Source organism: Taudactylus pleione, unplaced genomic scaffold (genome assembly GCF_031769625.1).
Source record: "Taudactylus pleione unplaced genomic scaffold, aTauple2 ptg000903l, whole genome shotgun sequence".
NCBI classification, from domain to species: domain Eukaryota; kingdom Metazoa; phylum Chordata; class Amphibia; order Anura; family Myobatrachidae; genus Taudactylus; species Taudactylus pleione.
Genome location: NW_028285304.1, coordinates 4135100 through 4153296, shown reverse-complemented (window position 1 = coordinate 4153296; position 18197 = coordinate 4135100). Strand labels below are relative to the sequence as shown.

General features: G+C 48.2%; 1 protein-coding gene across 4 annotated transcripts in view; it reads right to left on the bottom strand.

Moving 5' to 3' along the window:
- The window catches only part of NUP205 (nucleoporin 205), a 71462-nt gene that overhangs the window by 46776 nt on the left and 6489 nt on the right, over positions 1 to 18197 (bottom strand). For all 4 annotated transcript variants that reach the window (XM_088459258.1, XM_088459256.1, XM_088459257.1 and 1 more), the window contains exons 2-10: positions 15226 to 15368; positions 14180 to 14351; positions 13602 to 13746; positions 6136 to 6295; positions 4489 to 4717; positions 2988 to 3152; positions 1449 to 1624; positions 1145 to 1261; positions 495 to 632 (exon numbers count right to left, since the gene is read on the bottom strand). In XM_088459258.1, the coding sequence (XP_088315384.1) occupies positions 495 to 632; positions 1145 to 1261; positions 1449 to 1624; positions 2988 to 3152; positions 4489 to 4717; positions 6136 to 6295; positions 13602 to 13746; positions 14180 to 14351; positions 15226 to 15368 (1445 nt within the window). The remainder of the gene's footprint in view (positions 1 to 494; positions 633 to 1144; positions 1262 to 1448; positions 1625 to 2987; positions 3153 to 4488; positions 4718 to 6135; positions 6296 to 13601; positions 13747 to 14179; positions 14352 to 15225; positions 15369 to 18197) is intronic.

Sequence of the window (18197 nt, the reverse complement as noted above, 5' to 3'; positions counted from 1 at the left end):
TACACAGGGATTTTCACCCTATCAGTATTTCGTTGGGTATCCTTTATTTTTCAAGACAGCAGCACAGCGACGTGTCATTGAGCCAACCAGTGTTTGGAGCTCTTCCTTCTTTATTATGTGGTGCCATGAGACAATTATAGCCTCGATTAATTGTCTTTTATTGGATGGACGCCTCAGATGTACCAGTTTTTTCAAACGGAACCACAAATGTTCTATGGGGTTCAGGATTGGGCTATTTCCTGGCCATCCCAGCACCTGTATGTCATTCTCCGTGAACCCCTTTTTGCATGTCCGTGCAATGGGGACCTTTGGCAACAAGTGGGGGGGAAATGGGGTGCTAGATTCTTTTCTCTAAAATATTTTAAGAAATATATTTTGACTGAAATAAATGAAAAAACAAACAACAATTTCTTAAGGTCACAATTGGAAAAAAATATATATATATAGCCAGCTGAGTGGTTAATATTTTGAGCGTGTTATCCCGTTCATTATACCTGGCGCTGAGGAGGCCTCTGGTGAGCCACCCCAAGGTAGGACCCCATCAAGGTGGTATTCTGGAGTGGCTCGGTCGGGCACCAATATTCCAGAGCCAGTTCAAGATGGAAAGGATCTTTCTTGTACAGCTCGCCAATCTGTTGGGAGAATTGAAGAAAAACATGTCACAAATCAAGTTACACATATCTCCTTAAGGTGTACACCCCAAAATACATGCTATTTTATATATATACACACACGTGACGAAACGCGTAGGAGTGGCCTGGCGTATGGATGACCGATCGTGGACCACCTGCCACGGATGGTTTACACTTCATGCTCCTTTGACTTGCGATGGTTTGTGACCGCCACCGTTGGTACGCATTCTTAATCTATGTAATTTTATCTGCTTATTAAAATTACCCTTGTGATGCACTATGGGGCGGCCCCCCTCTATTTTGTTACATTTTTAGATTGAATAAGGGTTTGTGACGGGGAAGACGCCGATCCATATGTGATCTGGGTGCAAGCGGACGGCTGTGAATTTATACTCTAAATTGAGAAATCAGCACTTGGGAAGCAGTCGAGCCTGGGACTTCTTGTTCCACGGGAACACTTGTGAGGTGGATCAAATCTAGCGCACTGATAGATATATACGTTGCGTTCTTACTAGTAACATGACATGTTCTAGATCTCGACGCAGTGACGCTGGGGACTCTTGGCCCATCTGCATGCTCATGTGGACTAGACGGGCGTCCTCTTCAGCTCGATTTCTTAGCTGTTTCACCTGCAAGAAGGAAATCTAGTCAATAGGTTTCCTTTTGTCTAACTAAATTTCACAGTCAGGTTGATGGTGAAAACATGACCGGCAAAGTGGGCAACATACAGAGGGCAAATCTATCCATCTTCAATGGTCTCCAGATCAGAGAATAGCTGATCAGATCAAGGAGCAAAGAGAGAGAAACTTCACCTACTTTCATGGGCATTCGTGTCAGAAAGTCTGTGATGAGCGTGTGAATCCTACGGATGAAGAATTCCTCCTGGGAGAAGATCTCGGCACCCACCACAGCCTCGGTGAGGAACAGGAAGGCATTGTTCCCAATGGCCACTTCTGCTATTGCTTCATCCGCCTCAGTGAACTCGGCCAGTGCTGTGGGAAAACAAAAGAGACAACTTGGATGTATGAACTTGATTTAACATAAAACTGTATTTTCAAAAGCACCTTTAGCAGATCTGTTTGACATGAACTTCACTTCCGGTAAGGGCTGGGGGGCTGGGGTGGGAGGGAAGGGAGCTTTGGTCCAGAGTTCACTTGAATAGGAGAGGTTACATAGCAGTCTGTGCACAGGGCACACAGTGGCATTGGTGTGAGTGGTGGGTGAATAGGAGAGGTTACATAGCAGTCTGTGCACAGGGCACACAGTGACATTGGTGTGAGTGGTGGGTGAATAGGAGAGCTTACACAGCAGTCTGTGCACAGGGCACACAGTGACATTGGTGTGAGTGGTGGGTGAATAGGAGAGGTTACATAGCAGTCTGTGTACAGGGTACACAGTGACATTGGTGTGAGTGGTGGGTGAATAGGATAGGTTACATAGCAGTCTGTGCACAGGGCACACAGTGACATAGGTGTGAGTGGTGGGTGAATAGGATAGGTTACATAGCAGTCTGTGCACAGGGCACACAGTGACATAGGTGTGAGAGGTGGGTGAATAGAAGAGGTTACATAGCAGTCTGTGCCCAGGGCACACAGTGACATTGGTGTGAGAGGTGGGTGAATAGGAGAGGTTGCATAGCAGTCTGTGCACAGGGTACACAGTGACATTGGTGTGAGTGGTGGGTGAATAGGATAGGTTACATAGCAGTCTGTGCACAGGGCACACAGTGACATTGGTGTGAGCGGTGGGTGAATAGGATAGCAGGGCACACGGTGACATTGGTGTGAGTGGGGGGGTGAATAGGAGAGGTTACATAGCAGTCTGTGCACAGGGCACACAGTGACATTGGTGTGAGTAATGGATGAATAGGAGAGGTTACATAGCAGTCTGTGCACAGGGCACACAGTGACACTGGTGTGAGTGGGGGGTGAATAGGAGAGGTTACATAGCAGTCTGTGCACAGGGCACACAGTGACATTGGTGTGAGTGGTGGGTGAAGGCTCTGCTGCCACCAGTCTGTATAGCGCTGCTGGTCACATGGGACACTCCCTCGACGGGGCCCCTATGCAAAGCAATACAACTACAACACCTCAAATAAAAACAAATGTTGGCAGAAGCTCTTTCATCGTGGATGAAGCCGTGGGTAACAGCTAGTACTATCATATAATGGCAGCGTCTTCCTTAAAACTTTACAATTCTCAGCCTCCGAGCAGTAGTTATCTTATTTAGCGCTCTAAGACCACACACACACACACACACACACTTCCAAGTGCAGTTAAATGCAAGGTCCCATTTCCAAACGTGATCAATGTATTACTTTCCAATACATATACATGTTTTAAAACCATTTCATACCTGTGACTTCTGATAGCTGAGAGACTCCCCTGAGGGCGAGTGCCCAAGCCAGTCGCACTGTAGCTTGTAAGCCGGGTAACTTCCATGGCTGGGGGTCCTGTAGTCGGTGATGTATGGCTGCAACGTACTGTCTTTCAGTGAGAAGAGGGGTCTGCTGCATCCGTTCTAGGTGTTAGGAAGTGACAGTATGCAATTACAAGACTATTCTTCAATCTTAGCCTTCAACATAAGTAAGAGATGGTAAAGCAGAGTGCGGTACACATGTTATAATAAGACTTGACGTGACAGCCACACTTAGGAGTAACCAAAAATATATACATTATATATTACATATACATACACACGCTAAACATATACTATGATCGGTGATAGGTGAACTAACTCAATGGAAAGTAAGAATTACAGTTCAGTCTAATGTATTTAAATGCCATTTTTAAAAGTCTTACTGAAAACACACGAGTAAAAGAGAACTATTTTCATAAGATTATAGTATACATGAAGTAACTATAGCTGTATAAAGTGAATGAGGCTTCAAACTAACATGAAGCATTGTTTTTTCTTTAACATTCCAGGTTCAAGGTGCGTACACACTGGGCGATAAAGTGGACGACTGAACGATAACGATATTGTTCAGTCGTCCACTTTATCGTCCATTTTTAAGCCCAAAAAGATGAACGATAACGACGACGCGCGTTCCCGCGGTCGTTCGTCATCATCGTTCATCGGGCTGACATGCAGGCCAACCTGACGATGTCGTCAGGTTGCTGCATGTCAGGGAATGGGGGAGAGAGCCCGGCGCTGAACGATATCGTTAATGATATCGTTCAGCGGCTGTGCTCAATGTCATGAACGACATTGAGCACAGCCTGCCGGGGACACACTACACTTTAGGTTTCGCTTCCATCCAATCGGGCGACACAGCACTATACGGGTATAGATTTAGGACTATGGACGGTATCCAATTAGCTCCCAACATTGTTTGGACGCTAATTGATCCCCGCGATCAGCAAAAAACGGGGATAATCGCCCTATGACACTTTAAAACATCCAGTATGTTTTGTGCTCCTCCCTCTTCTATATATCCATCCTGCAGGGGTCTGCGTTAGTTTTGTAACCAAGTCCCACGTAACGATACTAGAGAGAAACTGAACAGAGTGATACAATACACCCCCAACCCCCCTAATTGGCCACTTAAACTAGCGGCCAGCTCCAATGGGCACAGAAAAAGAGTGACGTTCCAGGCATGCATTGGGTTTTGGGGAAGAGGAGCTTCAGCTATTAGAAGTAAATATGAAAGTGCCCAAGTACCAGTCACTGCATTCTATACCCCAATGTTCCAGTGCCCCCTATGGATGAAAGAGAAAACAGTCCCACACAGTCCCACACAGAAGTTGCGTGTATTAACTGTAAATCATTAAACAAATGAAGTCAAGCCAATGAAGGGTTGGCATAAGCTTAAGTTATTATATAGTGACGTGGGACTCTGCCCGAGTCTTCCTACCATCTCTGTCCTCTGTCCCCAGTTCCAAAAATCCCACATCAAAGCAGTAGAGAACAGCCATAAGTAGGTAAAGGTTAACACTGTCCAATGTGCCATCAGCTTCCACGGTGACCTTCTCCAAGTATCCAATCAGAAGGAGGGTATTATCCTTGTTCAGGGGAGATTGGCATGCCCAGGAGAAGAGGCTTTCTGCCAGTGACTGCCGACATTCCTTTATGAGGTCTGACACCTAGGACACGCAAGCACAATCAGTAACGGCAGCGCGCTAACGAGGGTAATCGCACGCAGTTATTTGACCATCGTGTATTCGCCAATATACACTATATATCATATTAGTAGTGTGCGTCAGGAGATACATACTTGTTGCCCCCAGGCAGGACTTAAATTGCAAGGTGAATGTAAAGATACAGCACATCATTTTAAGGAACAGACAGGAAACCCTACTACCCAATATGTTATAGTATGCATTGTACTTCAATGAGGTCGCTGCTTGTGAGCAAATTCATAGGCTGCAATCAAACCAATACTGGTTCATCCTACAACATGTTTGCCTTCAATTTTCAGTGAGGTCACTTGTTTCTAATAAATGGATAGGCTGCGCTCGCAACTCACATATAACTGGTTCCAAGAGAGCTCAAATGCGGTTGATCAATGACGGCACATGCGGTCTGCTAGCGGTCGTGTCTAATAAGGCTCAATTTAAAGTCAAACATACGGTGATATTGGGCTCGCGCCTATTGTTGCTAACGCCACAGCCTGTGTGATCTACTTTAAGACAATATGGCCCTCATTCAGAGGCGCTCGCAAAATGCGAGCGCTCGCTCTGAATGAGGGCGGCCGCTTGGGTTTTGAAGTGCGGTCTCCTGGTCGCTAGCTAAGCTGTGGGTTACCACCCTCAGCTTTATCAACCGACCAGGTTGATGGTCGCGACGGTCAAGGGCTTGCAACGAGACCCTAAGGTTGGGTCTTGGCAACCGCAAGCCCCAGGGAGCTTTCTGCTCTGATCGAGCAGGAAGCTCCCCACTGACATCACTGCTGAACGCCTCCGTTTTGTGAAAAAAAAAAAAAAACCCACGCCTACAAAACGGGGCGAGCTGTCGATCGACATCCACAGCTGCCCCTTTTGTAGTGAGCTCCGGAGCTAGAGAATTTATCTCTAGCTCCGGGGCTTGCGCACGCGCAGTGCGGCCGCTGTGCATTCGCAGGGCCTAAACATCGACACGCTTGCGAACTCTCAGCACTTGCGAGCGGGTCTGAATGAGGTCCTATATCTTCCCATGGGCTGGGTACAGGATTACAGACACCTGTCATTAAGTATCCTAACCCTACCCTTAAACGTAACCCTCCCTCCCCCCACAGCCTAAACCTAACCCACCCCTTGCAGCCTAAACCAACCCCCCCCCCCCTCCCCGCAGCCTAAACCTAACCAACCTCCCCTAGTTCCTAACTCTAACCCTCCACCTAACCCAACTACTTACCGTTGCGATTCTGGCACCGGGATCCTGACTGGTATCAGGATTCTCGCACCGGTGTTGGGAGCACCAGTATCCCGAAGGCCGGGATTTAAACTACATCCCCTTCCCATTATGAATCAACAATGAAACCCCACGCCCACCCCACAGACAATTATTTCCCAGGTCCCCTTGCCTCTTTGCGATGCTTTTCGTTGCCCAGTCCTCTGTCTTTCTGGAGCTTATTAAATTCACTGTTCACATCAATTTGCGAGACCAAGGTGAGAATCTTCTGCGTCAATCCGCTTTCCATCAGACCGTCTGTGAATTGGGTTGTCATGGACACCACTTCTGGGCTATCGACAAGAAGAAATCACCCCGAAGGTATAGTTCGGAAAACAATACTCTGCATCCGGGCTTTAAAGGGTTTCATTGTGCAGCACGAGGAAAGGGTGGGGGAGTTTGTCTAGTCAGGTATAATGATTAAGGGTCACATTTAGCTCCAGGATGTGTATGGCGGGTGTGAGCAGAAATAAGAGTCAATAGCGGACTTGGGGCTGCCCATGGGTTGGCCGCGGGTCTGTAATTGAATAGGTCCAAGCATTTCAGCCAGGAGAAAATGGAGCGTGACACAACCTGGAACTAATTGAACTGTAAACATAACTGGGCTATAGGACTCGGACAGTGTTAACAAGTCATCCTGCAAAGTTTACCATTTAGAACAGTTACACTATGGTCACTCACTTCTCTAAGAAACCCTTTATGTTCTCCAACAAAGCAATAGCTTAAATGAACAGCCTACTGTCAAGGTACTTGTAACATCATAGGGAGTTTTCCCTGGTCCGGAATACAGACTAACAGGGGTATTCAATTTGGAGCGAAAATTTGGACGTCATTTTCGCCGATTTCAATTGCAAAGACTTTTCGCAGGTTCGAAAAGTCTTTAAAAAAAACAAAAAAAAAACGGGGATAACTTTTCACCACTGAATAGGTGGCGAAAAAAAGTGCAGAATTGGGGTTTAGGGGTGCAGGCTTAAAAAAAAAAAAAAAAAAAAATACCCTGCAACCCAGGGAATGACATTTAAAAAAAAATAAAAAAAAATAAAAATTAGGGACACTCTCAAAAATATGAAAAAAAAATTGGGGTGAAAAAAAAAAAAAGAAAATGGAAAAAAAATGTTTAAAAATATTGAAATAGGTTCAGGGCTACTCTGTAAGTATACGGCAGATGTTTTCTAGAATAGGCTATTAGTGGCAGGTGCATTTTTGCAGAATTTTAAAAAATATGAGATATGGTAAGAACTTACCCTTGTTATCTCTATTTCTACGAAGTCCATAGGGTTCCACAGGATACCTTGGGGTATAGGTGTGACGTCAGTCGCAGGGCACCAAAGAGTTAAGCTTTCAGCCTCCCAGGATGCACTAGGTCCCCCTCCTATACCCCGCCCCCAGGCCAAGGCACCTCAGTTAGTTACCAAGCCATAGGCCGGAGGAGGAGAAGGAAGAGAGAGAACAAAGATCTGGACACATACAAGAATCACATTCTCACCAGAGGGAGACGGAAAACCGGTGACCAGAGCAAAGCCCATCTGCAGCACAGGTGCGACAGGGCGGGAGTCCTGTGGAACCCTATGGACTTCGTAGAAATAGAGATAACAAGGGTAAGTTCTTACCATATCTCATATTTTCTACTTCAGGGTCCATAGGGTATCCACAGGATACCTTGGGGATGTCCCAAAGCAGTATCCTTTAAGGGTGGGGACGCTCCTGTGCAGAAAGGAGAATCCGCCGCCCGAAGGAAGCATCCTGAGAGGCGAAGGTGTCAAACCTGTAATACCTCACGAAGGTATGGACAGAAGACCACGTAGCAGCCTTGCAGATCTGAACTGCCGAGGCACCACGTCAAGCTGCCCACGAAGGACCCACAGACCTAGTGGAATGAGCCTTCAGAGAAGGAAGGACCGGTAGGCCTTCATGAAGATAAGCTTCAGAAATAGCCATACGGATCCAGGCTGCCAAAGTTTGCTTTGAAGCAGGCCAACCCTTTTTACAGAAGCCATAGAGGACAACAAAGCGTCCGACTTCCTAAACAAAGAAGTGCGGTCCACATAAGTCCTTAAGGCCCGCACAACATCCAAAGAGGCCTCACCCACGGAAAGACCCGGTGAGTTAAAGGCCGGAACAACTATTTCCTCGTTAACCTGAAACTGGGAAACAACTTTGGGGAGAAACTCGGGCCGAGTGCGGAGCACTGCCCTGTTCCCATGAAAAAAACCAAGAAAGGGGGTCTACAAGAAAGAGCCCCTAACTCAGAAACACGTCTGGCTGAAGCAACGGCCAGAAGGAAAACAGTCTTAGCTGTTAGCCATTTAATATCCACTGAGCCCAGTGGTTCAAACGGCGGTCCTTGGAGAGTCCTCAGGACCACAGCCAAATCCCAAGGCGCCACAGGTGGAACAAAGGGCGGCTGAATACGGAGAACACCTTGCATAAAGGTGCGCACATCCGGGATTGTAGCAATCCTACGGTGAAACCAGACAGATAGGGCCGAAACCTGTACCTTCAAAGAAGCAAGGCGAAGCCCATGATCTAGTCCCGCTTGCAGGAAGGCGAGAATCCGAGACAGACGAAACTCCCGCGGTGCATAACCTCTCGGTCGACACCACTGGAAGAACGTATGCCACACGCGATGGTATATCCTCGCGGAAGACGGTTTCCGAGCTCGTAACATGGTACACAGCATAGAGCTGGCAAACCCCCAGGACCTCAGCATGGCCGTCTCAACAGCCACGCCGCCAAAGACAGCCGAGTCAGGTCCGGGTGAAGACAAGGACCCTGAGACAGAAGGTCCGGTCGTAGCGGCAACCGCAGAGGACTGTCCACGGACAGACCCTGAAGGTCTGAGAACCAGTGCCGTCTGGGCCACGCGGGAGCTATCAACAGGAGCGTCCCTCCTTCCTGTTTGAATTTCCGGATTACCCGTGGAAGAAGGGAGACCGGAGGGAACAGGTATGCGAACCTGAACGTCCACCGGACGGACAGAGCATCCACCAGAGACGCCCCTTCGTCTCTTGTGCGAGACCCGTACACCGGCAACTTGTTGTTGTGCCGGGACGCCATGAGGTCGATTTCTGGAAGACCCCACCTGTCCACCAGTAGTTGAAAAACGTCCGGGTGCAGGGACCATTCCCCTGGATGAACGTCCTGGCGACTTAGAAAGTCCGCCTCCCAATTTAGCACTCCCGGGATGAAGACCGCTGATATGGCCGGAAGATTGCGCTCCGCCCAAACCAGGATCCGAGAGACCTCTACGAGAGCCGCCCGACTGCGAGTTCCTCCTTGCCTGTTTATGTAGGCCACGGTGGTAGCATTGTCCGACTGGACCTGCACCGGGTGACCCTGGAGAAACCGCTGTGCCTGCAGGAGAGCATTGAAGACCGCACGGAGTTCCAAGATATTTATTGGAAGCTCCGCTTCTGTCGGTGTCCACCTGCCCTGGAACAAGTGTGGACCCGAAACTGCTCCCCAGCCCCGAAGACTGGCGTCCGTTGTCAACAGGACCCAATTTGGAACCCAGAACGGACGTCCCTTGTTGAGGTGGGTCATCTTTAACCACCACGCAAGGGACAGGCGAACCTCCGGGGTGAGCACAATCGTCTGGAACTTCAGAGACTGAGGCAGCCCGTTCCACTTGGACAGGATCAGGTGCTGCAGAGGTCTAGAGTGAAACTGGGCGTATTCCACCATGTCGAACACCGACACCATGGAGCCCAGTAACCTCATCGCCGAGTGTAAGGACACCCGGCGGCTGTGCAGACAACTGCGCACCCTTGACTGTAAAGCAGAGATCTTGTCCTCCGTCACGAAGATCCTTTGCTGTCCCGAGTCCAATAAGGCTCCAAGATGCAGAATCCTCCGAGACGGGATTAGAGTGGACTTCTGCCAGTTAATTAGCCAGCCGTGCCGTTGCAGCAGTGCAATGGTCAGGTCCAAGTGGTGTAACAGGAGCTCTGGAGATCCTGCCACCAATAACAGGTCGTCCAAGTACGGCAACATGCGGACTCCTTGCAGCCGCAGAGAAGCCGCCATGACCGCCATAGCGTCCTGTATGTCCAATGACACCATGTAGTCCCCAGGTTCCAGCGCCAGAATGATGGACCGTAGGGTCTCCATCCGAAACTTCGGGACCCGCAAAGACTTGTTGAGTGCTTTGAGGTTGAGAACCGGACGATATGACCCATTGGGTTTCTGTACCAAAAATAGATTTGAATAGAAACCCTGGCCCCTCTGGGAGAATGGAACAGGCACTATAACTCCAGCCTGGAGCATAGTGTGCAATACCTTCCGCAGCTCCGTAGCCTTGTTCCGGTCTGATGGTAGACCCGTGGTGAAGAATCGAGCCGGGGGTCTGTGCCGGAAGGAGAGGGCGTACCCGTGAGAGACCACCTCCAGAACCCAAGTGTCTGTCGTAGTGAACGACCAACACCGGGAGAACTGCAGCAGGCGGCCTCCCACCCTGGGATCCCCCAAGGGGAGACCCGGACCGTCAGGCCGCAGGCTTGTCATCTGGCTTGGGGGCCGGACGTCTGGTACTCCATGCCTGTTTCCGGGGCTTGCCCGATTTCTTAGGGCCAGCCTGTCGAGGAAACGACTGTGGTTTGGGCCTGCCCTGGGCCCTAGATGACCGAAAGGACGATGGTCCAGAACCAGAAGGAGCAGCGGCCGACGGGAGACAAGCAGATTTGGCTGCCGCCAGCGTGGCCACAATCTTATCCAGATCCGGACCGAAGAGAACTTCTCCGGTAAACGGCAACGCTTCCAGACCTTTCTTGGATCTGCGTCCGCCTTCCAGGATCGCAGCCACAAGGTGCGACGAGCAGCTACCGCTGCTGAAGAAATTCTAGACACCAGAGTACTAATGTCTAGAGCCGCCTCGTTGATGTAGGTGGCCGAATCACGGAGATTGCCAATCAACTCCGCTTGTTCGGCCGGACAGTCGGATTCAAAAGAAGCCTCTAATGAATCCGCCCAGCGCTCCATCGCTCTGGCAACCCAGCAAATGGCCATAGCCGGCCGTGCTGCCCCCCCTGCAAGGGAATAAGCGGACTTCAGGCAGATTTCTACCTTGCGGTCCGTAGCATCCTTAAGGGAGGACATGGATGGCATCGGCAATGTGGCACTACGGACAAGACGGGTCACGTGAGAATCCACCTGTGGAGGGGATTCACACTTAGCAAAATAATTATCCGCGAACGGATAAGCCACCGCCAGGCGTCTCTGCGGCTGGTATCTTTTGCCAGGTTGTTTCCACGCCTCCTCTAAATGGTCCACCAACTGACCCGAAAGAGGAAAGACTGTGGCATCGCCCTTCACATCTTTGAAAAAGGCATACTTAGATTTAGCCGCTGGGGGAACTTCGTCCTCAATCACCAAGGCTGTGCGGACCGCCCGAATAAGTCCAGGAATATATACTTTGGACTTAGCATCAGCGTCCTTAGTATGGAAAGGTTCCTGATCGTAAGGATCCAGAATCTCCCCATCATCAGACGTCCCTTCGTCATCCTCATAAGGAGCGGACAGAGACGCCACCGGCCTTTTATGAGGCCGCATCACAGACTCCCCTTGCAATACATCCGACAAGTGCTGTAAAGAACTCGTCAGGGAGTTAACCCACGCTGGCTCCTGAGAACCCGGGAGCGGGGAAATAGGGAGACTGTGGGGTACCACCAATTGTCGTGGGAACCCCTGCATGGGTGACGACACCACAGACTGCTGGGACAAACCCATCGGAGTAAACGCGGGCTGCGGAGCTAATTGGCCCACTAAAGCTGTTAACGCCTGAGCGAAACAAGCCCAGCGCGGCTCCTGTACCGGTGCTGTAACCGTAATAGGCCGCGCCATGGACAACACTGCCGGCAAAGGCCCTCCGCGCTACCCTCCCCCTCCGCTAACGGTACTTTGCACGTGGTACACTGTAGCCGGAGGGGAAAATCACTTTCAGACATGATGGCACCACGTATGTGACCTCTCTCACCAATTAAGTATTAAATAGGCGAGAGACCACCCTGCAGCACCGCACCGCAAGGGCTTTAGCAGAAAGAACAGGGACAGTAATAAAGCTGACAGTTTAGTGAAGAATAGTTACAGGCAGCGCTAGCACAGTCACATACAATGCAGAGAAATAACAATTCCTGCACTAACAGCGCTGATCACTCAACTACACAGACACAGGGCCTGGTAGGACACAGCGCTGCATACACAGACCTGAGCCACAGCGGAGGAGAGGTATGCGGGGGGACCCAGACCACGATGCTTCCTTCCAGACTTCCAGCAGCGTTCACCATGCGTTGCAGAGAAGATGGCCGCCGAGGAGCAGAGAGAAGCTGGCCTGGGGGAGGAGCGCTGACACAGGACCAGTCAGCACAGTGCAGAGAGGGCTGTGTGCAGCGGGGGAGGCGCCGGCTGTGAGACAGGGAAGGCGCGCTCCCCTGGCATGCATTTAACCCCTGGGACGCCGCAGCGCTACCGCTCTGCTGCGGTCCGCTGTCCCAGGGGGTAGTGGAAGCGCAGGTTGGTCGCCTGGCTCCACGCTGCAGCCAGTCCCCAGGGAGCCCCCTGCCTGGGGACTTAGGACCATGTGATCAGCGGGGACCCACCGCGGGACCCCGCTGCTTACCTCTGTCCCCCTTGAATCCGGCCATGGTCCGGAGCATCTGGGGTCACCGCTAGCTGTGACCCCAGACGCCCACCAGCATCCCCGGATCAGTACCGGCGGGGTGTAGGGAAGACAGCATGGACGTCAGGACTGACTGTCCATGCTGTTCATCCAGTTGTGCAGCCACAGCTGCATGAAGAATAAGCTTCAGGGGCTCTTCTAGCCCCCACTCCAACAGGTGCACCCGACTCCGGCCGGGCACCAAACTAAACTGAGGTGCCTTGGCCTGGGGGCGGGGTATAGGAGGGGGACCTAGTGCATCCTGGGAGGCTGAAAGCTTAACTCTTTGGTGCCCTGCGACTGACGTCACACCTATACCCCAAGGTATCCTGTGGATACCCTATGGACCCTGAAGTAGAAAAATATGCTAGTACCCATTTCATGTACCCCAAATTTGATGGGACCACTTTAAAAAAACGAAAGAAATAACCTAAGTGCTCTTCTGCATCACTTCTTCAATGTCGGGAAAAAAACACCTGCAGCGGCTATTTAAAACCCCGACTTTCATTTGCAGGCTAAAACTGGGGTACCCATAGTGATCCCCCATGTTTTGACAGCTTAAGGGGGGGTCGTACAATTTATTCCAGGTAAATCACGTTTTGTTTCGCTGATCCTATTTCGCCGGCTCCTGTTTTCGTAGCTTTTTAATTTAATAGGGGGATAAAGCGGGCGCGCGCCCGATACTTTATCCCAGGGAAATCAGTGATGCGGAGCGAAAAGTCCAGCACGGACTTTTCGCTCCAAATTGAATACCCCTGTAAGAGTATCTAAATCTGGCGATAGACAAAACTAACTAGGGATATATATATATAACAAGGGGGTCTATCGAATTTCCCTAGTGCTAGTCGCCATTAAAAACACTTCCTTCTTCATTGGTGCTACCAAGTTGTGCAAAATTCGGAGAAATAGCTAACGAACTCCACCACAACACACAGCACTAAAGCTACCTGAGATCCATGGTAAACGTCTTGCCTTTCCGGGACTGGATGAGGGTGCATAAGGCATTGGCGATACATCTCTTCCCATCCCAGTATAACAGAACAGCGACCAGTCCACGCGTCAGACCAGGGAAATGAGGTTGTTGGTGTTCTCCTGAAACATACAAGACATACTGGTAACAATACGGTGCTGGCGGCAGTAGACTTCCGCTTGCCGATCACGCTCTCTTCTGGGTTCCCAATAGAAATAAAAATTTTCCGCAATTTACATGAATTTGAAAATATTACTTATCCTGAAAAACCGCTAATAGGGAAATGAGAAAGCTGCACGATGGTGGCAGGAGAGACCGAAGGGACCTGCAGAGAGATTGTTGTCAGATACGCAATGACATTCAGACATCTCTGGTGGCACCACGGGAGTTAGGCGAGGTGCTGAGAGGCCGCACACCTCCAGCTAAAAACACTACATTGAAAAGGTAAAGTGGGACCATGTACTATCTGGGGCCTTTTACATGGGCACACACCACCCAGCTCACGGTTATGGCGTCAAGCACCCAGGGGCACAAGACCCGGACAAGAAGAAGCACCTGCAAGCAGCAGCTCCACCGCAGCCACCTCCCCGATATTGAACAAGTCGCTAAGGATGAAGGCCTCTTTGATGAGCATCTCTGGGAGGAGCCGGGTCCCCTGCTGGCCTTTAATGGCGATCCCCTCTGTACTGGCTTTCTGGATTTTATCATGCTGTTGGGCGCTCTTTGGCTGCAAAAACCACATTATAAAAATATCATTAGGAAACATCATTAGGAAACATATTGCCATAACGCTTGTACCGACAGTAAAAATAAAGGAAATCTACATAATAATTTGCTGACGTCTGTTCCATCTCCGACATGAGCAAGTGGGAGCTGGGGCGCGCACCTTAAGAACCAATGGCTCCCACTGCAGCGACAGGACAGACCTTAGAGGAGAGGGGAGGACCGCTCTGCGGGGTAAATATATGATACAGTGAAAAGACTGGAAAAGTTGCCCATGGCAACCAATCAGCTTTGAGGCTACATTTATCAAACACAATTTATAAAGCGACAGGTATAAGCTGATTGGTTGCCATGGGCAATTTCTCCACTGGTCCACGGCTTCATACATCTACCCTGTGGGCGCTGGGAGTGGGTTAAGTATTCAGGTTGGATGGGGGGGGGGGGGGGGTTTCGGAAGACAGGGAGGAGCAGGAGGCATATGCCAGGCCCCTAATAAAGCCAGCTGCCATGAAATACAGTGTGCACTTCAGAAGCCTGAGTTCCTGGCAACCTGTAGGGTACAGAAGGGGAGGAGCTTGAGCTTCAGGAGGGAACATTTAAAGTGCCAAAGGTTCTATAATACACCAAAATAACCTAGTGTTCCCCATAGATAAAAGAGGAATGTCATCCAGGTCATCGCTGCTACTATCCGATGTTATTAACATATAGGGCGAGCATGTTTTGGTCAGAATGCTCGGATATAAAGAACCACCCCCCACCTCCAAAAAAAAAAAGCTGTACTAGAAATATACCAATTTCAATCCGATTCATTTTTATTTGGTTAATTTTCAGTTAAAAAAAAACAGCGACTATTACTAAAGAATTGAAAAGGCACATACTGGATTTTTGAATAGTGAGATGAAGTCCGGTTTATGCTTCTTTAACAATATGTCCAACATGTGCACAGATTCTGGCTGTCTCTTCAGCAACGCGTTGTCCACCGTCTGCCAGAGGTCTTTGTAAGGACCCCAGAGACTGGCTCCTGAAACAGAGACACAGGAGACGTCACAAGTAACCAGTTTATAATCATCATCATCATCTTGTGTTTACCACTAAACCCAGCGGCACTGACCAAACACAATAACAAAGAAAGGACACGGACAATAATACAGGCCCATCCACTGACCAAACACAATAACAAAGAAAGGACACGGATAATAATACAGGCCCATCCACTGACCAAACACAATAACAAAAAAAGGACACTGATAATAATACAGGCACATCCACTGACCACACACAATAACAAAGAAAGGACACGGATAATAATACAGGCACATCCACTGAGCAAGCACAATAACAAAGAAAGGACACGGATAATAATAATACAGGCCCATCCACTGACCAAACACAATAACAAAGAAATGACATGGATAATAATACAGGCCCATCCACTGACCAAACACAATAACAAAGAAAGGACACGGATAATAATAATACAGGCACATCCACTGACCAAACACAATAACAAAGAAAGGACACAGATAATAATACAGGCGCATCCACTGACCAAACACAATAACAAAGAAAGGACACGGATAATAATAATACAGGCCCATCCACTGACCAAACACAATAACAAAGAAAGGACACGGATAATAATACAGGCCCATCCACTGACCAAACAAAATAACAAAGAAAGGACACGGATAATAATAATACAGGCCCATCCACTGACCAAACACAATAACAAAGAAAGGACACGGATAATAATAATACAGGCCCATCCACTGACCACACACAATAACAAAGAAAGGACACGGATAATAATACAGGCACATCCACTGACCAAGCACAATAACAAAGAAAGGACACTGATAATAATACAGGCACATCCACTGAGCAAGCACAATAACAAAGAAAGGACACGGATAATAATACAGGCCCATCCACTGACCAAACACAATAACAAAGAAAGGACACGGATAATAATAATAAAGGCCCTTCCACTGACCAAACACAATAACAAAGAAAGGACACGGATAATAATAATACAGGCACATCCACTGACCAAACACAATAACAAAGAAAGGACACGGATAATAATAATACAGGCACATCCACTCACCAAACACAATAACAAAGAAAGGACACGGATAATAATAATACAGGCCCATCCACTGACCAAACACAATAACAAAGAAAGGACACGGATAATAATAATACAGGTACATCCACTGACCAAACACAATAACAAAGAAAGGACACGGATAATAATAATACAGGCCCATCCACTGACCAAACACAATAACAAAGAAAGGACATGGATAATAATAATACAGGCCCATCCACTGACCAAACACAATAACAAAGAAAGGACACAGATAATAATACAGGCGCATCCACTGACCAAACACAATAACAAAGAAAGGACACGGATAATAATAATACAGGTACATCCACTGACCAAACACAATAACAAAGAAAGGACATGGATAATAATAATACAGGCCCATCCACTGACCAAACACAATAACAAAGAAAGGACATGGATAATAATAATACAGGTACATCCACTGACCAAACACAATAACAAAGAAAGGACACGAATAATAATAATACAGGCACATCCACTGACCAAACACAATAACAAAGAAAGGACACGGATAATAATAATACAGGCCCATCCACTGACCAAACACAATAACAAAGAAAGGACACGGATAATAATAATACAGGCCCATCCACTGACCAAACACAATAACAAAGAAAGGACACGAATAATAATACAGGTACATCCACTGAAGCAGGACGTGAGGGAATATACTGTACAGGGATAGATATGAAAACTGTTGCCAAAATAAAAACAACAAAGTTGCAACACTACATTTCAAACTTAATAAAAGCACCTTTGGGCGTTCGATAGATAGTGCTTCTGTGTAGCTGGAATGTTCATTGATCTTTGCTCTGAAACTAAACTAAAGGCCCCCATACATCAGAGATGGATTGGAGCAATCGTGCAATTTGCAATCGATTGTGTATAAAAATCTGCAATGTATGGGCTTCACAGATCGCAGATTGCAACCAAAAAGTGATTGGAATTGTTTAATCAGATTGTCCAACATGTTGGATTTCACAGATCGATTGGGGCTGTAGATTGCAAGTGAATGGACATGATCAGCAGATTTGCAGACCGTTTCTAGCAAAATGATGGGCCTTTCAAGATTGCCAGATCTGTGTTTGCTGCAATCGATCTGCAAATCACTGAAATAGATCTGTAGTGTATGGGCGCAGATTGCTCGATTGGGAAATCCTGAGATCGGGCAATAAATCTTCAAATTGTTCAATTGTGGTTTTCAGATTGCTGATGTATGGGGGCCTTAAGATGTATGAAAAAGGGATAGCTTCCATAGCTCTAATTAATTGCAGTGTGTGACCATCTACTTATTTATTAACCTACATATTTTAGAAATCTCTCCCCTACTGAAACTTGCTTAGAAAAAAAAAATAAAAAAATTACTCTGACATGTTTTGGTGAGGCGGACGTTTATTTCTTGCTCCAAACTGTTTTAGGCTGTGGGGTGAACTTTCACAGAAATATGGCAGTGCTACTCTCACATTCAAGGAAAGACAATGGCTTCGATTCAATTCAATGCGAATTGAATAGCGTCGAGAAGGAGCTCCCAAAGCTATTCAATTAAGCGCGCTGTTAACCCCGACTAAGGATCTCTTCTCGCATCCCTCCTGGGGTGCGAGCAGAAATCCGATAAAAGGAGCGCGGCGAAAACAGCACCACGCCGGGAAGTTTAGTCGGAGAATAGTCATTTTCACGACTAAACACCCTGTTAAAAGCGCGAGGGGCGGGAGAACG